Raw genomic sequence first — 21,202 nt, forward strand, 5'->3', positions numbered from 1 at the left:
CATCCTGTGCAAGAAAAATATCTTGTCATGATTCTGAATGACAATTATTTTTACCAGTCCTTAATTAAGGAACTTCAACATTTAGCCATTGCAAGCTTATCTCCACGAACTACAGCTAAGACCTGCACAAGTTTCATTAAGCCTCATTAAAAATGAAATGTATTTCTTGCTTTGAATGTTTTAGATATGAAGAATAATAATCAGCAGTAAAAACTTACCTCACTCATAGAAATCTTCTGACCCATATCATTTTTCAAGCAGAGTAAAGCAGCCTTGATCATATGATGAACTGCCCTTGTATCACTGGTATCTTCCAGTCTAGGATCTAACACTTCACTTATCAGATGACCTTCGAGAAGTGGCAATGCCTGTATTACACCAGAAAGGATCATTAAATAGAAATGAAACAAATTGCAGTTCTTACAATGTGCAATCTATATGTAATTGAAGTTGCCGTCAAAATTGTACCAGAAAAATTCAGATGTAAAATCTTACCCATTGATTCAAACTTTGACCTCCACTCTTATTTTGATACCAACGAGCACTCTTTCCACTAATTAGCTCAATAAGCAAAACCGCATAATCATGTACATCAATAGCACAACCTTCATCTATTTCTAGATTTACACACCTTCACGCATCAAAGAAGATCTCATCATCTCATCATAGTTAAAGAAATCCTACTGCAGGCGAAATAACCTAATATATGTATATATAAAGATTTCTTACTCAGCTTCAGAATCTTCATTATTGGTGGAAGCATCATCTTTAAGCCATCTAGCAGTTACAAAGTTAGCAAGCTTGAATGGCAATCAAAAAGAAAAATCAGCTTTATGCAGAATTGAATGGCAATCAGAAAGCTTAAACTTTGATGTTTAATTCTGGTAAATGGTAACACAGTACTTTAAACATACCATAGTAGAGCAACCACTAGAGAAAACAATATTACAGGAACAAACAGATAGATGAACAATGGCTCCTCCATCAACACACTCTTCGTGTAGATAACGCAGGCTTCCACCTATTTCTACTGCAATATACCATCTTGCTTTCCATGAAAGGTTCCTGGCTAAGTCATCACCTAAACACTCAAAAGCCTTAGTTTCATAATAAATATAATAAGATATATATATTTCTTGTCACGGTTATATTGGAATAGAAAAGAGTTACAGACTTAGCAGGTTCATTTCGAGAGTTCCCAAGCAAGGGTAATCGGAGAGCGAGAAAGCAGAAGTTCCAGTGCAGCAATACCCAACAAGACTTGATACATTTCTGTGTCGAACTCGAGAAAGGATCTTAAGCGTTGTCCAAAAGCGTTCATCATTTTCCGAGAAAGACCTAACCAAAACAGGAGTTTCTTCAAGCACTCCTTCATAAACTTTAGTGTTATCAATTTCAGCAAGAAAATTCTCTTGCGCAAAACCATTTGTTATCTCTTCGAGCTCAGTTTGTGAAAATGCACGAGGATATCCACTTCTCCATGACAATGGATACCAACAAGGACTTCGAGCTTGTGCAGATGAGCCTTCTTCTTCTTGAACGGGATTATTTAAACCTTCTTGATTATTACTGTTACTGCCTTCAGGTTTTTTAATGATGAAATCAGAATTATTAGTTTGGGTGCAACTTCGAGGGGGAGGAGCTTTTGCTGGTGTTAAAGTTGCTACATCTTTTTCTTTCATTACTGCAATGTTGCATCCTATATGTGCATAAATGATTACCTTGTGTTTCTTCAAATAACTGCATTAGTTACAACAGAAGGAAATATTTTAACGCTTTAAAAAAAAAAAAAAAAAACTGAACTTTAAAACCTTTCTGATATTCTATTATTAACTTCTGATTTTCCCAATCAATTCTATTACTACCTGTCTAATACAATCCAACGAGGATTTGAGTTTTGAGCTTGTTCAACTGTAATTTTCTCAGGACAAAATCCAAAAGCAAGTTTAACTTCCATGTTCACCTGCAACAAGTATCCTTATATATAACATTACTCTGCAATTTAAGAAAAGTTGGAAGCACTACACAAACCTCATTCTTTTTGCACTGTCTGTAGAATGGTTGGAGGTTATTCTGATATTGTTCTTTTTTTCTCTCAATTTCTTCTCCAAGTTCTCTTGGTCTAGCTTCTCCTTGTCCTTGGCTTGAAAACTCCAATCTTTCCCCTAACAAGATGTAAATATTGTGCAATTAAAATTAATGAAAATTTTCAGCAATTAGCAATAAACTCAGGCTTAGTGTTAAGAGCTTACATATTCCAGAGATGCTAATACCCATGTTAAGAGGAAAACAAGAGTTCTTCTTTCCTAAGTCACTAGAAACTCCAATAACAATAACAGTATCTTGGCGGCGAACGACATGTTTAAGAGCCCAGTCTAATGCATCCATGTTTCCTTTACTTCTATTAGCATCCATCACAACTATCACACTTTCCCTAGCTGCTGCTGCTACTTCTTGCACCATCTTTAATTTCTCCGGTTGGATTAATTTGCTTTTGTTCGTAAAGATGATACTTTTTATATTTTAGTTAATTAATGTGCTTGAAAGTGGAACAAAGAAGAAAGCACAGTTTTGTGGTTTTGAGAGGAGGAATATTTGCATAGTAGATCCGCCATTGACGACTGTAACAAGAAAGCATTGTTCCTTGTGAGTTTGAGGAACATTCTATTCAAGAAAAGCTTAAATGTTAAACATGGTATGACCAAGATACCTGAAAAAAAATACTAAAATAGCTAGTAATTTTTCAAGTAAAAGACAAAAAATGGAATAAATTAAAGTTTATCTTTCCTAGAGTGATGAGTTGTTTTTGGTGAATATTATGAATTGATCTTTGCTTTTTTTGTTTTCTTTTAATGTGAAGTGTCTTCTAGTTGCATGCTCTTCTTGTATTTAAAACAAGTTTTGAAAATGTAAATTGCAAAACAAATTTCTATAAGTTTATAATTGTAGAAATAGAGAATGTAAATACAGGAAATTAATAAACAAAAAATTTAAAAAAAAAACTTTAGTAATATCCAATCTGGTGCAAGAAACATATAAAGAGAACGAAAAAACTGTAACTAAAATCAATGGATTATTGGTTCTTGTTTGACAAAGCAATCATCAATGGGCTTGACGAATGAAAATATACTCGATCAGAAAAGCCGTTCCTCAAACGACCTGTCGCATCTCTTTATCAGCCGTGTACAGCCAGAAATCACGAAGAAACAGTTATTCATCTAGTTTGAATTTTAACCATAAATAACTGTTTAGAATCTCTTTTTTAACATTTATTTTAAGAATTTAACCACATGGTACAATCAAGAAACATATATGTTCTAAAAAAATAATAATAAAAGAAAAAGCATACTTGACGTTACGATTACAAATTCAATTATTGATATTATTTATTATTATTATTATTATTTTATTTATAACGGAAGAATGTGAGACCTAAATGTTTAGAATAATGTGAAGACAAGATGAAGTTGATTGTTATATTTTTCTTCAGCTTACGTAATTGGATTACAAATTTCTTCTTCACATGAACACGCCATTGCACCATCAAGGCCCAACTCAAGAACCATTTAACAATAAATTGATTAGCTGTAAACTTGGAATTTGCATAATATGGAGGATTTTAGAAAGACAAAGACAACCAAGAAAAGAAAATAATTACTTGATAAAGAAGTGAATTAAGAATAATTAATAGTTCTATTGGAGAAGAGAATAGTTCTAAAAGAAGAAGTAGGCTCTTCCAACTCTATAACAGAGCCTGCCTTCCTTTAACAGATAAAATGGGCAACCCATTCTTTCTTTTTCACAACTGTAATTTTTCTTTTAATAAACCAAACACTAACAAGTACAATTTCTTCAAAATTGTCCGACAATAGCTCATAGTTCAGAAGCTCAAGAGGCTCAAATCCTGCCAACCCCAACCAATTCCCTTTAATATATTTCCATTGCAATATAAAATAGCTTGTTGATTGAGTTTATCTCTCATGGTTCAGAAGGAATCTTGCCAACCCTCATTCCCTTCAGTATATATCCAATGCGCTAAAAAAAGGGTAGAAGGTAAAAAACAAAAAAAAGTAACGAAATCTGGTAAGGTGAAAAAGATAATAAAGAATAGGATAAGGATGTGTTGAATATAAAACGGTGGGAGAGCTTAAATTCTGTACTCCTTTTGTCAACATTTTTTTGCTTCAGTGACAACATCATGTTGCTAAGGTGGTAGGATACTGACGTTTACCATATCTTTAAAATCCGGTGCTTCTATTTAAATATAGCCATACGGTTTGTACATTGGCAAGAATAGCTCAAAATCTTGAACCAAACACCCTTCTTCTCTTTTGCTCTCTTCTCCTTTCCCTGAGAAACTTTAAAGAAGTTGAAGTCAGCTTGTTTATGTTTAAATTTACACACTAATGCAAACACAGGGGACGAAAAAAGAGAGGTTTCAAGCTAACATGTTGCCAGAAGGTTGTGTCTCCAAAATTCTATCCTTTACATCTCCACTTGATGTCTGTAGATCATCACTTGTATCTTCTGATTTTCGGTCGGCTATGGACTCGGACGCTGTCTGGGAAAGATTTCTGCCAGTGGATTATCATGATATTCTCTCAAGACTTGTCACTCCTTTGAAGTTCTCTTCAAAGAAAGAGCTTTATCTTCGTCTGTGCGAGCCAGTTCTCATAGATGCTGGTAGAAAGGTATGACTTGCACTTCCTTTGCATATAATATGACTCTGCTTTTAAAGCCTAAGATAAAATGAAGACACTACACTCTTCTATTCTACAGAGCAATTCTATGATTGATTATATCACCAATAAAGCAAATATACATGAAACCATCCACAAATATAAGAAATATGAATAATACATAAAAGCATCAACACTATATTAGGTGATATTTCAAACTTTCTTGCCCTTGTGATTGATATGGGGAGAGAGCTTAAAGAACCCAGATATGAACAACAATGATGTGTAATTAACATCTCATTTTCAAGTATTTTCTTTTCTCTTTACAGAGCTTCAAATTAGAGAAATCATCCGGCAAAAAATCCTGCACACTGTCTGCACGAGAGCTTTTTATCATGTGGGGTGATGTTCCAACATATTGGAGTTGGATGCCAACAACTGAATCAAGGTTGATATCTCCCCCACGCCTCTTCTTCTCTCTTCTTGTAATTTATTTCAATAAGATACCATACAGCATAGCTAGCTAGCTAAAATTAAAAAGGGTAACAAAGTTGAACAGTAGTAAGAATATATAAACATGGTTCATCTTCTCTACAGATTTTCAGAGGTAGCCATACTCAGAACAACCTGGTGGTTAGAAATCCAAGGCAAAATCAGAACTCAAATGCTGTCGCCAAATACAAAATACGGAGCTTATCTCATAATGAAAATTTCGGATCGTGCATATGGGCTTGATTTCATACCCTCAGAAATGTCAGTTGAAGTGGGGAACCAAGTATCATCTAGCACTGGGTATCTACATTGCCAAGATAACAACAAACAGCCAATTGTGTGCCTGGATAATACAAATCCCACAGAAGTAGTAGAAACAAGCTTGAAAGACAAACAGGAAAAAATGCCAAGAGAAAGAGATGATGCGTGGAATGAAATTGAGTTGGGGGAGTTCTTTACAGGTGAGAATGATGAGGAGGTAAAAATGAGTTTCATGGAAGTCAAGGGTTGTCAACTGAAAGGAGGGCTTGTAATTGATAGCATTGAAATAAGGCCCAAATAGTCTTGATTTAAGATTCTTTGTTTCTTTTTTGGTCTTTGGGAACTTCCTGTATTTTCTTTTTCCGAGTCGAAGAAAGAGAAGGGAAGATTTAACTTCTGTTCTAAATCAATACGATTTATTTGCATATTCGATATATAATCAGCTTATATTAAAGAAGATGATCCTAGAAATCAACTAATGAGTTCAAAAGGAGAAAAACAATGAAGCGGGATTTAAGTCAACTAATAAATCATTCATATGAAGCGGGATTTACAAAAGCACATACGTTAAATTGAATAGACACATGTAGTTTTGAATGTTTCATTTATGCCATCAATCTACGAGTAGTCTACATGTCTGAAAAATACTTGTGCAAACTGTTTGTCTTGGTGTCACACTCACAGCTTCAGAAAGTCAGAAGGGTAAAGGCATTAGCATCATATTTTTTGAGATAAGAGTATAAACTGAAATACAATGACGTGCTCCCTTTTGTTTAAGAAATACAATACAACTGATTTTGTAGCCACACCAAATTAAATATCCAAAATTTAATATTATGAATAAGGGATGAAATATTCAAACAATGTTATGAACTGTATCTGCACTAAGTTAACCAGCATTAAAAGTATGCTTATTTTCATCTTTTGTTAATTTATGTGTAAAACCTTGTCTTCAGATGGAAAAAAAAAAATTAAAATTTTCTTCACCGTGCATCAAAAAACACTTTGCATCATTCAAGTGACAAAAACTGGGAGTAGTTATCACATATAAAGAGCAAGTTTTTAACTAAATATTATGGTGAAAACACACGTCCTAGTTTACATGGATAAACCACAATGAGCAATCATTTGTGATTCAATGTATTGAGCAATAACAATCCATTCTTGGCAATACATTAGATGTTTCTGGGGAAACATATACAGAAAATACTCAAGCTACAACCACAGAGAGAAGAGACGAAAAACCTTACTTGCCATTGAGCCTCTCTATGACAGTTATAAGACCTTGTGTGCCAAGATGCCCATCTCCATTTGCCACCATTCCGGCAAACAAATGCTTACCCAAAGCAGCGCCAGGTAACACTGGCACCTTCTCATCCTCCCTCTCCTCAACTACATCCACACCCATACCCATATCCTTCACCATATACTCAGCAAAACCACCTGGCCTAAAGTCCCTCCCTATCATTCTCTCCCCAAACAAGTCCATCACCATTGAACCTGCTGCCCCTCCTCTCACTGCATCTATCCACTTCTTCATATCCAACCCTGCTTTCTCTGCGAACACAAGCCCTTCACTCAAACCCAACAAATTAGCCCCCACCACAATCTGGTTAGCTATCTTGCAATGCTGTCCGCAACCTGCAGGACCCATATAAGTAAATTTACCCAGCAACCCAAATAAGGGTGATAACCAATTAACGACACCCTCGTCTCCACCAGCTAAAATGGCTAACTTTCCATCTCTTGCACCAATATCCCCACCAGAAACTGGAGAATCAACAGCCCAGCAACCTTTTGCACGTGCAGCGTCAAATATTTCACGTGCGAGAGCAGGATGACTACTAGTGGCATCAACTATAACACCACCTGGATTTAGTCCTTCAATAATGCCTTTGCCCTGGCTCCCTAAGACAATTGATCGAACATCTGATGGGTGTCCAACCATGGTGAAGACAATATCACTACACTTTGCAACATCATATGGAGAATTGGCGAGATGGGCTCCTTTGGCTTGCAAAGGGGAGGCTTTTGATGGGTTGCGAGCATAGACAGTGACAGTGTAACCAGCGGAGAGTAGGCGAGAGGCCATTGCAGCTCCCATTATGCCGATACCTATCCAGCCTATGCGTGTTTCGGTTGGAGAAATGGGTTTGGGGTATGGAGTGTCCATTAATGAACTGAAGCTTCGGTATGTGAAGCTGAAATTAGTGAGAGATTGACAGGAGAGGAACTGGAGAAGAAAGTTTGAAGTGTTACAAAATGAAGAATTTTTTTTTTTTTAATATATGTTCAATTGCTAGTAAATTGTGCAGATGAAAATCAATTAATTTAATAAAAGTTTTGGATGAAGAACGGGAAGAAATCGTTTAAAATAGTAAACGGGAGCTGTGGTATTTTGTAGACAGAAAAAAGCTTGTTCCTAAATGCTGTCGGCCCATATCAAATCTGGTCCATTAATTGCTATCCGGTCCACGCGAATGACCTGACTCAAAAACCCACCTAAATTTTTGAGCGGGAAAATAATTTCTGTCAAACCTAATTCTTTTTCAATCTATCATAGAAACGTTCTGTTTGGTAGTCAAGAAAGCTGAGTAAAACAGAAAGGAAAACAAATTTCATATTTTCCTTCTTCATTTGTTCAAAAACCTAACTCCATTTCCTCTATCTCCTACTGAATTCAACTGAAACATGTCGAAGTTCGAGTTTCCGAGACTCTCCCGCTCGGAAATAGTGACGATATTGGCAGAGTCACAAATCGCCAATATAACCGAAAACGACCTCAAGAACCCAAACGCAGATTTCTTATCGGATCTATACACCCGACTTCTCATCCATCTTGATCTTCTTCAAGAGTACGCTTCTTCTTCATCATCATCTTCTTCTTCTTCTTCTTCTTCTTCTTCTTTCCTTTCCCCAATTTTCAAAGAGAGTACTTGTATTTTGGCATTATAGAAAGTTTTAATTTGTGGATTTTATGAATTTTTGTAGAGAAGATCAAGGGCAAGTTGAGTTCGCTGCTCTGGAGCAGCTTGAGAACCCAGACCATCACGTAGACTCGGTTAGGATCATGAATTTGTGCATTAGAATAAGAGAGATGGTGAGCATGGTGGGTTGCAAACTGCAATTTACTCTCAAAGATCTTTTGAGACCGCAGGGAGACCGGACTGAATTTTATTTAAGTGCAATTCTCAATTTCTGTCTTCACAGGTATTTTTCTCTTACTTACATTGTATTGCTTAATGGCTTGTATTTTCTTTCTAAATTATAGGAAAATGGGATAATTTTGTAAAATCAATGAATTCAGCAGAGAGTTTATTCGGGAGCTTTTTTTTTTTTTTTTATTTATTTAAATAATTATAGGTTAAAGTCTTCTATTTCAAAACTGGTTCAGGATTAAGGATTTTTTTGTTCAGAAATTTGGACCTGAATTTTTTTACAGAACTGAAGAAAAAAGGAACCATTTTGGAGCTTTATGGATGGTTTGTTTTATAAAGGGTAAAGGTTTTATTTCATAATTGAGAATCTGGCCTTGTAAATTTCTTTGATGATTTTTATATCTATTGTATTTTCTGGACCAGAGACGCAAAAATGAATCTGTTAAGACCAATGGTGGATGATCTCACACTTCTTGATGAACAGCGAAAAGAATGGGAAGATAAGATTTCACAGGTAATTGAAGAAGTTTATAAGTCAATTGAGTATTAGTTTTTGCTGAGTGTTTGCTTTTACAGCTGAATGCAGAGATTGCTGACTATAATGTAGCAAGAGAAAGGGAGCTGCCTCTTGTTCAAGAGGTGGATTCCAAGGTTAAAGAATTGTACCAGATTATTCAAGGCCTCAACAGTCAGCAAATGTCACTTAGAGCTTCAATCCGAAAGTTGAAAGATAAGACAGGAGAAATGGATACACAGGTAAGGATTTGACAGTTAACTCATTTGATGTCAACTCAATATAATTATGTAAGAATGTGAAGGCATTAAACCAATTGATTAGGAATTACATTCCTATCATTTTTGGTGGTTTATTATTATTATTTTATTTTATTTTGAATAGGCTGGTGGTGGTAGGGTTTATGTTCTACTAAGTTGCAGACCGTAAATTGATACGACCAGGGGCAAAGAAATTCACTCTAGTGTTATTTACGTTCTACTACGTTCACAATGATAACAGATATAATATACATCAGAAATTCAGCTTAGATGTAAGATCAGTGTGGAGCTTCTTCTCATTCAAATTGGTTTACTCGATTTTTTCTGAAATGGGCTCCTTTATAGTCTGATGGGCTTAATATCACATATTATTTCCGTATCATACGTTATTTATCTTCTGTAACATGTTCTCTGTCTTGAATATGGAGATAATGTTGTTTGTAACTTCAGTGCATATGCATTGTATTTTCTGGTATTTCTCTCCAAAGCTTTTATAGAGTTAGGCTCCTTTGGACCTCTTTGGAATACAAGTTGCTGTAGTTTTATTTTTTTTTATCAAGGAACTTTTTTTTAGGTTCATTATCCGGGTCAGACACTTAAATGTATTTATGATCTAGGCTGTCGGTACAAATTAGGTAACTTAGTATTGATGTTTTCTTCGTCGACTTATTATTGTTGCTATCATTGGCATTTTATCTGTTGTTTTTGTTTTTTCAGATTTCAAAAGCGGAATTTGACCTGGTACAAAGCGTCCAAGAAAATGCAAATTTGCGTTCAAAAATTGTTCAATCACCTGATAAATTGCAGGTACCTTTTTCTTTCATATTGAGGTATATTTAGTAGCAAAATCTGCCTTGTATTGGAAATTGACACTAACACAAAATGGATTGCTTAGTTTACATCATGATGGTTAAATAAGTAGCAAGTTATGATGTGCTGCCTTTGTGGCTTGCAATATCAATACAAATAGCACTGCAATTTTCAAAACAAGAGCATGTGTTGCGAGCATTGACTTTTCCATGTTCACTATATAATGTATTTACTTTAGACATTCAGAAGAACCCTTTCAATTGCATCTTTCTCAGCACTTTCGGGAAAAATGACTCAGGGAACAGGAGTGATGAAATTGGAATTTCGGGGTTGATAACAGAGCTAATGGAATAAATAACTTGGCTAACTAGGCAGATGATTATAAATTTTACATAATATTGATTTCCTACCTAGTGAACTTGAATCAAAATATTTAACCCAGTTCTGGTTGTCTGCATTTGGAAGCTCAGTCTGTATAGGTGTAATTTTACTTGTTGATTAATCTCTTCTCGTTGGTTACTTGTCAACATGAAGCAAAATTTATGTTCATAAATCAATCACTATTTTCAAGTCATGTTACTTGCCCTTCTAAACTGGTTGTAGATGGCAATTCATCAATTAACTTTCTAGTGGTCGCAATGAATTTTTATTCCTATTGCCATTTCATTGATGTGAAAATAGTTTTGAACTTCTGATATGTGCTATTTACTTCATTTATCCTTGAGTGTGCATGGTTAAACTTTTTCAAATTTGCACACTCATAGCACTCCTTGTACCATACATGACTAAAACTATGTAGCTCAGATGTGGTTGCGTTATCATGTCTGACATGGGCGTGGTTGATATTTTGGTAATTTTCCTTTATAATCTCAGGAGCCACGTCCATTTACAAGTGATTTTGGGTAAAGTGTATAGTCATTTCAATGAAAGGATTCTTATCCTTGCGCATTGATATCATGAATTTGATTAAAGATCCTTCAATAAAAAAAGGAAGATAACTTTCTACCATTTTAACTCTGAAATTTTTGACAATTATTCAGAGCATAAAAGTTGATGATGAACGATTTAATGGCTCTGAGATCCTTATTCAACCCAAAATTTCCATGGCTAATAAGACTAGGAAAAGTACAAATTAAATATTTCCTAACCAAACACAATATCCTTTGATAAAAGTTTTATATTCTTTGATAAAACATTTGGCTCAGTTAGTTTAAAAAGTGATTAGGCTGAATAGGCATCTAGGCTTTCTTGCCTCCTTGCCCTGAAATTTGTGCACAATTGACCAGTGGTGTTTATGGTAAGATTCTAATGGCTAGCATTTTAGATTTGCAAAAATTGAGACTCTGTCCAGAGGAAATTCAAAGTTGGTTTCCCTGATGATGGGAAACTATGTCCTTTAGTTTAGCTTGATTGTATCAGTCATGTTATGTAGTCTTTCCTATTCAGAGCCCAGTTGACTTCTGTATTATTATGATTTTAAAAGAGAATGTAGAACATAATAGTTTTACAAGTTGATCTTTGTGTATTATATAGTTGAATTGCTTCATTTTTATTTTTGCGCTCTTGTTGTTGACTTGCAAATAACTTTCTTATGCATGCTGAAAGAGGGCTTTGGAGGAGAAGAAATTAGTTTTGGAAGAGGCAAAGAATGTTGAAAGATCAGCAATGCAATCCTTTCAGGAGAAGACTGCCATTCTAGAAGTTTATTCAAAGGTGCTTTGTTATAAACTGTTATTTTATATACTAGTGCAAATTCAGCCCAACCTTTTTGCATTATATCTTGTTGCTGTATGTCTGGAAAAATTTCTGAATTGCTTAGTGTGGGTAGTTTTGGAGTGCTGGTGGCTGACTCTAAGATAATGTTCAGCTGGAGATATGACTTGGATACAAGTATATTAGGTTCATTTAAGTTCCAAAAACTGCCAAAGAGCACACTCTTCTTGAACTTTCATAGGAATCAGGTTCCAATCCCAATCATTATATTAGTTTCAAACAGCAGAACATATTGGTTCTCATAGACCCACCTTTTGTTGAATATTTATCTTGTTTCGACATGTTGTCGCAGCCGGTTGTGCTACAAATTTAACCTGCAACAGCCAAGTGGTTTTAGATTAGACATACAAGGATGCATGCTAACTACATTCACATATTCCTCAAAATCTTTTAAATATTGCAATTAATATGTCATCTTTCTACCATACCTCATTATCTCTTTTTACGTTTAATATTTACCTTCTGTTTCCTTGGATTTTGTTAAATTTGAAGCATTCAAGTATTCCCAAAGATATAAAATTCACAAGCTGCACAATTTATGTTGAACGGGGAACTAATCAGTGTTACTTTTAAATGCTGTTTCTCAGGCTTTGAAGAAAATGTCAAAGCACCTCAATCAGATGAAGACTATACAGGAACAGGTTAGCACATCAAATACCTCTCCTGCACTTTCTAATTTAGTTGTATGGTGAAGCTGTTTCACTTTGATATTAGAATATTGCCTGGACAGGTAAAAGAGAGATCTTTTAATGAATGAAACATTATTAGTATGCAGATTTATATCTTTCTTTCCCCAAGTGGCTTTTGATTTTGACTTCATTCTCCAATGTCATTTCAAAAACCTTCTAGTTTGTAATGTTTAATAGGTAAATTCTGCAAAATCCATTGAAAAAGACTACAAGGCTCTGAAAGCTAAGCTGAGCGATGATAGAATGTTGGATAAGTCACTTGATGCCAAACTTGTAGAGCTGCAAGCAAAAGGTAGTTTTCTCAATGCAACCTATATTGAATTGTTGCTTTCTATATCTGGATGAATACCGAGGAGCCTTGACCATATTTTCCTACATATTCCCCAGCACAACGGTCAGATGAGTTAAGAAAGATGTTAGAGAAAGAAAGAGATTTAAAGTGTGAGGAGGCTACTAAGGAATATAATAATGTTAAGTTGGAGGTGGAATCTAGGAGGCTTGATCTGGAAGCAAGGCAAAAGAAGGTTGAAGCAGCATTATCAGAGGTGAATATGCCAAATGAATTCATACTGAGATAAAGTAGCTTGATGTTATATCTAACTCTAAGCTTCTTTTCGTCACTTATTAGGTTGACGCCATTACATCGAAAACAAATTTGGTAAAAGAATCTGGAGCTGCTAAAGTGCAAGAGTTGGTTCATAAATGTGAAGAAATTATGGAACAAGTACATATAATTCCATTGTCTATCACAAGCTAAATATAGGTTTTGTGCTTGACTTGGCTAGGAAACAAGTCCACTCATAAATGTCTGTGTTCAGGGTTATCCTTTCTTGCATCCTCTCCTGCTCCAACTTAAGAGATTGAGTTAATGACAACCTTTGCACACTGATTATGTGATTCTCTGATGACATTGTCTGTTGTTATTGGATATTGGGATGTCTTCAGACAACACATCCCCTTTCATCTCTATTTTTTCTATGAAAAACTCATGCTTGCAATGATATTGCACTTACACTATATATATATATATATATATATATATATATATATATATATATTTTTTTTTTAGTTGTAGAATTGACCATCATATCTCTGCTTATATTATTATTAGCAAAGTTAGGTATTTGTTTGCTTTGATTGGTACACAGTGCCGGAAGGCTTTTCTAAATACTGCTCTGAGTAATATTTGTTTTTGGTTGATTGCAGTTTCAAGAATATAAGAAATCTGTGGGGCTTTTGATGCAGAATACTGGCATGGTGAAGTAATTAGTACAGTCAAGTGAGTTCTCTTATAGAGTTAGGGGTCTGGTTTAGACTACCTGCCTCCCTTTGTATTGAACAACTGCTTGTAAGTATATGTACTGTTTCTTTCCTGCGGATGTTAAGATGGTGCTCTGTTACATTTTCCATTATTTATCTCTCTCTCTCTCTCTCTCTCTCTCTCTCTCTCTCTCTCTATATATATATATATATATATATATATATATAAAGCATTGCTATCTAGTTTGCTTATCGATACTTAAAAAGCTGTACAAGCATCTATATGCTCAGTTCAAATTTGCCCAAAGAGCTAACTCTCAAATTTGTAGATGTGTATAAATATAAAATATACAAAGTTTTCTTAAACATTGTAATGTGATGTGAGTCTAGATGGACCAGTGACAAATATTTTATTACCTTACACTGGACGTGATATTTGCAGCAGGAAATCAAAGCTAGGCTTTTTATTTGGCAACCAGTTGCATATTTATTGCCCATATTCTAATTGAACTATGGTAGGATTAAATATAAACCGAATCAAGTATGGTGGAGCACAGAAAAATGAGGAAATGAGTTAATGTCTATTTGTAACTTGTCACCATCAGGTGAAATTTCTTATTATGTTTACTGAACAAAATTTTATATTAGAAAGTGTTTTGGCGAGAATGTGTCCCTTGCAAACAGAAACCAGAAGAACAAAAAGGAAAAACCAAAAAAAGTTAAACTTTACTATCAAGAAATTTTGGACACTCCAAAAGGATAGCGATCAACTGAAATATATATATATATAATGTGTTGCTTTCTTTCCCACTGGAAACAAGTTATTTGGCTCCAGAATGTATCATGTATGTGTTAATTTTCGAAAGTTACCAATTGGAAAAGAACAAAGATAGGCTCTGAATGTCGACTTGATTAAACACTTCGCAGGATAAAAGGATAGAAAATTAATGTTGTCAGATCAGCATTTTCTTCCCAATTTTCCTCAAAAATGTAAGTGCCAGCTAAAAACATAGATTGGAAAGGAAAAAAGTTAAAAGCAGTTAACCTTGTTCTGAAATGACGAGCTTGAAAATACTTGCTGTTGCTTTTTCTTTAAAATGCATCATCTTCTACCTTGTTCTATTGCAGCTGAGCCTCCAAACTCTTTCCAATGGAGGCAATGAGACAGATTATCTTGCCTTATTACACTTCAAGTCCAATATTGTGCATGACCCTCAAAATCTGATGAGCTCATGGAATTATTCGCTCCATTTCTGCAATTGGGAAGGAATCACATGCGGCCGCAAACACAGAAGAGTGACCATTCTTGATCTTCAATCAAAAGGGTTAGTGGGTTCTTTGTCTCCTTACATCGGAAACATGAGTTTCCTTAGGGAGATTAGTCTTCAAAACAACACATTCCAAGGTGAAGTCCCACCTGAATTAGGATATTTGTTCAGGCTGCAAGTTTTAAATCTTGGAAATAACTCCATTGAAGGGAAAATCCCACCTGACTTGTCCAATTGCTCTAATCTTCTGCATCTTCAGTTATCAGGCAACAAACTGACAGGAAATATTCCATTTCAGCTTTCCAATTTGTCTAAGCTTATTAGACTTTTTATTAATATAAATTATTTGAATGGAACCATTCCACCTTCCTTGGGCAATCTTACCTCATTGGAAGCCTTATATTTAGGAGAAAATTTCTTGATTGGAACTATTCCTGATACTCTTGGCCAACTCAAGCACCTGTCAATGTTCATAATTGCTACGAATAAACTCTCAGGTATAATTCCTCCAGCCATTTATAATATTTCAACTATCGCTCAATTTTTCGTGTCTAAGAATCAATTTTATGGAACTATTCCATCGAATATTGGTATTCTCCTTCCTCAACTTCAGCAAATACGAATATGGGGAAACAATTTTAGCACTATTCCTCTTTCATTATCAAATGCTACGAGAATTGAGCACATCGATTTAGCACTTAATAGTTTCTCTGGAAAAATAGATGTCAACTTTGGAAGCCTAAACAAACTTTCTCTTCTAAGCTTGGAAGAAAATAATCTTGGGACCAAAGAAGGTGATAATTTGAATTTTATTACTTCTTTGCTCAACTGTAGCTATCTGAGAACTTTGGATTTGTCTCTCAATAGGCTAAAGGGGGTTTTGCCGACTTCGAAAGCTAATCTATCTTCATCTCTCCAATTTCTGGGAATTGGGCATAATCAAGTATATGGATGCCTTCCAGAATGGGTTTTTACTCTTGTTAGCTTAACAACAGTGGGTATACAAGCTAACCAAATTACATGTACTATTCCTGTAGAAATTGGTAAGCTTGATAAAATACAGAGGCTTTATCTTGATCGTAACAGATTAACCGGGCCAATTCCATCTTCCATGGGCAATCTATCGTCATTGATTTTGCTTCAACTGGGTGATAACAATTTTCATAGTGCAATCCCTTCGAGTCTTGTAAATTCCCCGAACTTGTTATTCTTGGATCTTGCTGGAAGCAACTTCGTTGGTTCCATTCCTCCACAACTTTTTTCTATCCCTTCCATGTTAGTTGCAATAGATTTATCTCTAAACAATTTTGAAGGAACACTTCCTTCAGAAATTGGCAATTTATTCAATTTGAATGAATTGCATGCATCAGAAAGCAACTTGACAGGCAAAATTCCAAATGAACTAGGTAAGTGCAACTGCCTTGAGATCCTATTTATGGATGGTAATAATTTTCAAGGGACATTACCTTCATCATTTGCTTCTTTGAGAGGTCTTCAAGTCTTGGACTTGTCTAGAAACAATTTATCTGGCAAAATTCCTGAATATCTAGAGAAATTTTCATTAAAATATCTGAACTTGTCTTTTAACAATTTTGAGGGTGAGGTTCCGAACAAAGGTGTTTTTGCCAATGCAAGTGCAATATTTGTCAAATGTAACAGTAGGCTATGTGGAGGCATACCAGAACTCAAGCTGCCAAAATGCATAAATCATCAAGAATCAAAGAGAAGAAAACTAGATGTTGTCAAATTTGTGACAATTGCAATATCAGGTGTTTTTTGCGTGATCATCTTGTTAATCTTCTTATGTTGCAAATTTAAGAAGGAGTGCCACAAAGAGAGATCTCCGAGCAACATGCTAGTAAAAGCATTTGAGAGTCTTTCATATGACAGGATTCTAAAGGCAACAAATGGGTTCTCTTCAGAGAACTTACTTGGTATGGGAAGCTTTGGTACTGTCTATAAAGGAAATCTTGAGGAGAATGGAGGATTCATTGCAGTAAAAGTAGTCAACCTTCAACAACGGGGTGCTGGAAAGAGTTTCATGGCTGAATGCAAAGTCTTGCAAAATATACGTTACAGAAATCTTGTGCGAATCATAACATCTTGCTCAAGTATCGATTTTCAAGGAAATGATTTTAAAGCACTTGTTTACGAGTACATGCCGCATGGGAACCTTGAAAAGTGGCTGCATCTGGGTTCTGAAATGCACAATCAGCCAATTAAGCAACTAAGACTAAACATCCTTCAAAGAATGAATATTTCTATAGATGTGGGGAATGCACTAGATTATCTTCATCGCGGTTGCCACGAGCCAATCTTTCATTGTGATCTAAAGCCAAGCAACATCCTTTTTGACAATGATATGGTTGCTCATATTGGAGATTTTGGTCTAGCAAAATTTCTCCCTCAACTGATGAATCCAGTTCAAAGTAGTTCTCTTGGTGTAAGAGGAACAATTCGCTATACCGCTCCAGGTGATTAATACTCTCCTATTTGATATATACAGAGTTTATATTTACTTATTCACTGTCGGAATTGTTTTCTTACTTTCTTTTTTTTTGAATTTTGTAAATATTTTAGAATATGGTTTAGGAAGTGAGCTGTCAACAAGTGGAGATGTTTATGGCTATGGAATCCTTTTGTTGGAGATGATGACAGGAAAAAAACCTACTGATAGTATTTTTGCAGGTCTTAACCTTCACAATTTTGCTAGAATGGCATTGCCTGATAATGTCTTGCAGATTGTTGACCCATTTCTCTTACAAGAAGATGAAGGTGTAAGAGAACATGAAGTTGAATGCGTAATTGGCATGATTAAGGTTGGGGTTTCGTGTTCTATGGAGTCTCCTCAGGATAGAATGGACATGAGTAATGCAGTAAAGGAGTTGCTTTCAGTTAGAAATAACTATGTGCGGCTTAGATGAACAGGGTCCTCAATGTGTAGAAGTAAGTAATTTATTACTTCCAATTTATATTTACTTTGAATTTCCACTGTTTGTTTTCCAAAATGTTTGGTGAAGAATAATAAAATCGCTACTGGAATATGAAAACATAGGATAATCTTTTTACCTGTCATTCTTTTAACCGGATTACTTTCATTGATAAAATATTTTAATTTATAAAATTACTTACGACACTTTAATTTAAAAAATCATTTTATATATTGAACACTAAATTGAGGATAAAGAGTTTCAATTTCTAATCAAATAAATTTCAGTTCCAGTAAATTGAATAATTAATTAAATAGAGAATAAAGATTTGAATCTTTAAGTTGCTAAACATTCAAATTTATAACTCTTTCTTCTTTATTTTTAATTCAAAAAAAAAAAAAAAAACAGAAAAAAACATAATCATGAATTTGGGTAAAAAACTATTGACCCAAAGGCCCAAAAACTATAAAATTAATGCATACCTACAAAAATCCACTGTACTTAGAGACGCTCATGATAATTAGATGGAAACATTTCGACTTTCATGGAAATTTCCAATTAAGTGAAATCATTTATCTTTAGAGAAGACAGCAATTTGGGGTTCTACCTTCTCAACAAATCATTAAAAAAAAAAAAGAAGCTTTTGCTTTATAGACTTTGCAAGTCAAGTCTTAGCACTAACGTTGTTTTGGGTCCAAAATGTAGAAATAATGGAGCAAAAAAATAACTTTTTGTACAATGTTTGTTTACACTTGGACTTGATGAGCCTAACACATTGGGTTTTACAAATGAAGATTAGTTTATTATATATAATTGAATCCAATAGGTCCATTGACCATTATTGGGTTTTGGCTTCAACCGACAATCGTTATGGTAGAGTTGGAAAGAGTTCATCCCAATTTAAGTGCAAAGTGATCAAATTATAGTGCCGTGTATTAAGGATAAATGCAAATTTTATATTTGTGACTCGTCGGCAAAATTAGCTGTTTTGTTAATAGCATTTAGCTATTTGAATAGCGTGTTATAAAACATTATAGCGTTAACCTTTTATATGTCTATTCAATAAGATAAGCTGTTTTGATAACTATTAACTGTTTCAGTAGCGTTTAACTGTTAGGTGTTTTTGTATTTTTTTCATAAAACGCTAAAAGCTAAATGTTAAATGAGTTAACTTTTTATAAAATGCTATCTTAACCGCTAAAAACTAGTTCAAAAAGTAACGTTTAGCGTTTTCACCAGTAAAAAAAAAGCTAGAAGCTACTTGCTGATAAGTATTATTTTTATAGTTTTTTTAATATAGTTTTTATTAGGATTTTTAGTAGTTTTAATTACTTTAATTAGTTTTTATTTAGTTTTATTTATGTTTTTGTTCAAAGCTTCCTTGAAACATAATTTGCTTGATCTTAAGGAAATTTGTAGAATTTTGGCACAGAAAAGAGTAAAATAAAGCAAAAATCGCAAGCTCTAGCACGCTTCGGCCGTGTAACTCAGCATGCCCTAGCCGTGCTATCTGGCACGCCTGTGCCGCAAGAGAACATCAATCTAAAGGCATGCTTACCTGAGCACGGCCCATGCTCACGCCCAGACCGTGCTACGAGGCACGCTCGTGCAACAAATTCCTCTCTAGACGTGCCCATGAGCACGGCCCGTGTTGAACCATCCTTAGAACTTAGGCTCCAGCATGCCCAGACCGTGCCGCACAGTATGCCCGTGCTGAAAATCAAGTTTTATTTGGAGTTGAGAACGCCAGTTGGTCCCTACCACTTGCATTGGCCCGCATAAGATGATTACCTGACGAGCAAATCAATTTCTAATCCTATTTAGGCGCATGGGAGAGTCCTAATTGAGAAGAAATTCAAAGCCTAAACAATTTTCTATTTCCAAAAGATTTCTTACGTAATCAAGACTCTATTTCCTAAATGAAGTCGGATTTTCTCCCAGAAAGTCTATATAAAGAGAGAACTCATTCATTGTATATACCTTCTCTGGTTCTACCATCTTTGTTCTATTATTTTCTCTCTCTCTCTCCAAGACTTCAAGCATTCAAGATTTGTGTCAAGATTCAAGGAAGCCGTCCACGTTATTTGTTGATTAGTTTTTATCTCTAAACTCTTAATCTTGTTTTTACTTTTCATTACTCACATTGATTATGAAATTATTTTCAAGTTTAATGGAATTTTATTTAATTACTATGTCAAACTAAACTCTCATACTAGGGATTTTATGTAGCTTAATTTCTTTTTCAATTTATAATATTAGATTTGTTTTTCTTTGTTCAAAGTATAATTTATTATTGAACTTAATGCTTCCAGGCAGAGTTTCTCCCTGGATTGATTTATTTCATTAACTACTACCGCGAGAAGGGTTTTTGATATGAAAAAAGTAATAAATTACATGACAATAATAACTTGATGTGGAAACTATATGGTTTGACTCATGGTGAGTTTTCATAAGTTAGTGACCTTAGGTTATGAATTCACAAAACAAAACATAAAACTTAATGATTTAATTCATGTTTGATTGCGCTATTGGAAGATAGGTAATTAGACCGGGTTAAAATAGCTAACAATACATCAGAAGAGCTTGTTAGTGATTTTAGGTTGTTTCCCCTACTTGAACAATTAAAATTAATTAACGAACTAATAAAATAAATTGGATAAAATTAAGTGAAGTAAAAATCCCTAATAACTTTTAAACCTTGATTTCTTTTAATCAAAATTTATTTGCTTGATTTCTTCTTATTCTCTTTTATTTGTTGAATTTAATTTCTTAAAATAACTCCCCTTATTGTTGTTTAAATAATAGTAGGTTAACATAATTTTGGTACTTGGTATACAATCCTTATGGGAACGATACTCTACTCATTTTTTATTACTTGTTGCGATTTCGTATACTTGCAAAAAAATCATTGTCACTTGCGAACATAGCTTATATAAACCTATTGCCGAATATAGCCTATACAAAGCTACCTTATCCCTAAAAAGCTACCTTACCCTCTAAACGCTTGCTATCAAACATTGTAAAATAGCGTTTTAACTCATCAAAATACTAAAAGCTACTTAAAAAATAGTTGTCAAACACAACATATATTCATATCAATGTATGTAT

At 34.5% G+C, this 21,202-nt stretch overlaps 5 protein-coding genes across 7 annotated transcripts; 3 read left to right on the forward strand and 2 right to left on the reverse strand.

Annotated features, from left to right (window-relative positions):
* Window positions 1–6: 6 nt before the first annotated feature.
* Window positions 7–1,957, reverse strand: LOC105633432 (PTI1-like tyrosine-protein kinase At3g15890). The gene is made up of 7 exons (XM_012216015.4): window positions 1,866–1,957; window positions 1,175–1,740; window positions 915–1,081; window positions 730–800; window positions 496–631; window positions 219–368; window positions 7–122 (listed from the first exon to the last, which is right to left on the reverse strand). The coding sequence occupies exons 1-7, from the start codon at window positions 1,955–1,957 to the stop codon at window positions 75–77; spliced, it is 1,230 nt and encodes a 409-aa protein (XP_012071405.2). The 3' UTR covers window positions 7–74.
* A 2,359-nt stretch (window positions 1,958–4,316) lies between these two features.
* Window positions 4,317–5,842, forward strand: LOC105633361 (F-box protein PP2-B15). Its single transcript, XM_012215943.4, has 3 exons — window positions 4,317–4,691; window positions 5,009–5,127; window positions 5,277–5,842. The coding sequence occupies exons 1-3, from the start codon at window positions 4,407–4,409 to the stop codon at window positions 5,731–5,733; spliced, it is 861 nt and encodes a 286-aa protein (XP_012071333.2). The 5' UTR covers window positions 4,317–4,406; the 3' UTR covers window positions 5,734–5,842.
* Window positions 5,843–6,445: 603 nt separating this feature from the next.
* LOC105633362 (putative 3-hydroxyisobutyrate dehydrogenase-like 2, mitochondrial) lies at window positions 6,446–7,749 on the reverse strand. Its single transcript, XM_012215944.4, has one exon. The coding sequence runs from the start codon at window positions 7,603–7,605 to the stop codon at window positions 6,679–6,681; it is 927 nt and encodes a 308-aa protein (XP_012071334.1). The 5' UTR covers window positions 7,606–7,749; the 3' UTR covers window positions 6,446–6,678.
* Window positions 7,750–7,954: 205 nt separating this feature from the next.
* Window positions 7,955–14,048, forward strand: LOC105633360 (kinetochore protein). Of its 3 annotated transcripts, none has more exons than XM_089722563.1 (11): window positions 7,955–8,287; window positions 8,424–8,642; window positions 9,014–9,104; window positions 9,167–9,346; window positions 10,082–10,171; window positions 11,780–11,887; window positions 12,535–12,588; window positions 12,814–12,928; window positions 13,024–13,181; window positions 13,265–13,399; window positions 13,843–14,048. In XM_089722563.1, the coding sequence occupies exons 1-10, from the start codon at window positions 8,124–8,126 to the stop codon at window positions 13,391–13,393; spliced, it is 1,308 nt and encodes a 435-aa protein (XP_089578689.1). In that variant the 5' UTR covers window positions 7,955–8,123; the 3' UTR covers window positions 13,394–13,399; window positions 13,843–14,048. The 3 variants fall into 3 exon arrangements, with proteins under 3 accessions (XP_089578689.1, XP_089578688.1, XP_089578690.1); XM_089722562.1 differs by having other exon boundaries at window positions 13,265–13,360; XM_089722564.1 differs by lacking the exon at window positions 7,955–8,287 and adding an exon at window positions 8,875–8,930 and having other exon boundaries at window positions 8,503–8,642; window positions 13,265–13,360.
* A 132-nt stretch (window positions 14,049–14,180) lies between these two features.
* LOC149495215 (uncharacterized) lies at window positions 14,181–18,192 on the forward strand. The gene is made up of 2 exons (XM_089722561.1): window positions 14,181–17,638; window positions 17,745–18,192. Exons 1-2 carry the CDS (start codon window positions 14,953–14,955, stop codon window positions 18,086–18,088), a joined length of 3,030 nt encoding a protein of 1,009 aa, XP_089578687.1. The 5' UTR covers window positions 14,181–14,952; the 3' UTR covers window positions 18,089–18,192.
* The last annotated feature ends 3,010 nt before the right edge of the window (window positions 18,193–21,202 follow it).

This window comes from Jatropha curcas, chromosome 6 (genome assembly GCF_041381405.1).
Source record: "Jatropha curcas cultivar XTBG-Jc1 chromosome 6, XTBG_Jcur_1.0, whole genome shotgun sequence".
Lineage (NCBI taxonomy): Eukaryota > Viridiplantae > Streptophyta > Magnoliopsida > Malpighiales > Euphorbiaceae > Jatropha > Jatropha curcas.

Excerpts from the sequence above, each read along its gene's own strand:
- LOC105633432 (XM_012216015.4), bottom strand. The coding sequence starts at position 1,957 with ATGGAAGTTAAACTTGCTTTTGGATTTTGTCCTGAGAAAATTACAGTT. Across the intron at positions 632-729 it reads AATGAAGATTCTGAAGCTGA|GTGTGTAAATCTAGAAATAG; the intron begins GTAAGAAATCTT and ends TGATGCGTGAAG. Across the intron at positions 123-218 it reads AGAAGATTTCTATGAGTGAG|GTCTTAGCTGTAGTTCGTGG; the intron begins GTAAGTTTTTAC and ends AAACTTGTGCAG.
- LOC105633361 (XM_012215943.4), top strand. The coding sequence starts at position 4,407 with ATGCAAACACAGGGGACGAAAAAAGAGAGGTTTCAAGCTAACATGTTG. Across the intron at positions 4,692-5,008 it reads TCATAGATGCTGGTAGAAAG|AGCTTCAAATTAGAGAAATC; the intron begins GTATGACTTGCA and ends TTCTCTTTACAG. Across the intron at positions 5,128-5,276 it reads ATGCCAACAACTGAATCAAG|ATTTTCAGAGGTAGCCATAC; the intron begins GTTGATATCTCC and ends TCTTCTCTACAG.
- LOC105633362 (XM_012215944.4), bottom strand. The coding sequence starts at position 7,605 with ATGGACACTCCATACCCCAAACCCATTTCTCCAACCGAAACACGCATA.
- LOC105633360 (XM_089722562.1), top strand. The coding sequence starts at position 8,124 with ATGTCGAAGTTCGAGTTTCCGAGACTCTCCCGCTCGGAAATAGTGACG. Across the intron at positions 8,288-8,423 it reads CATCTTGATCTTCTTCAAGA|AGAAGATCAAGGGCAAGTTG; the intron begins GTACGCTTCTTC and ends GAATTTTTGTAG. Across the intron at positions 9,347-10,081 it reads CAGGAGAAATGGATACACAG|ATTTCAAAAGCGGAATTTGA; the intron begins GTAAGGATTTGA and ends TTGTTTTTTCAG.
- LOC149495215 (XM_089722561.1), top strand. The coding sequence starts at position 14,953 with ATGACGAGCTTGAAAATACTTGCTGTTGCTTTTTCTTTAAAATGCATC. Across the intron at positions 17,639-17,744 it reads AATTCGCTATACCGCTCCAG|AATATGGTTTAGGAAGTGAG; the intron begins GTGATTAATACT and ends TAAATATTTTAG.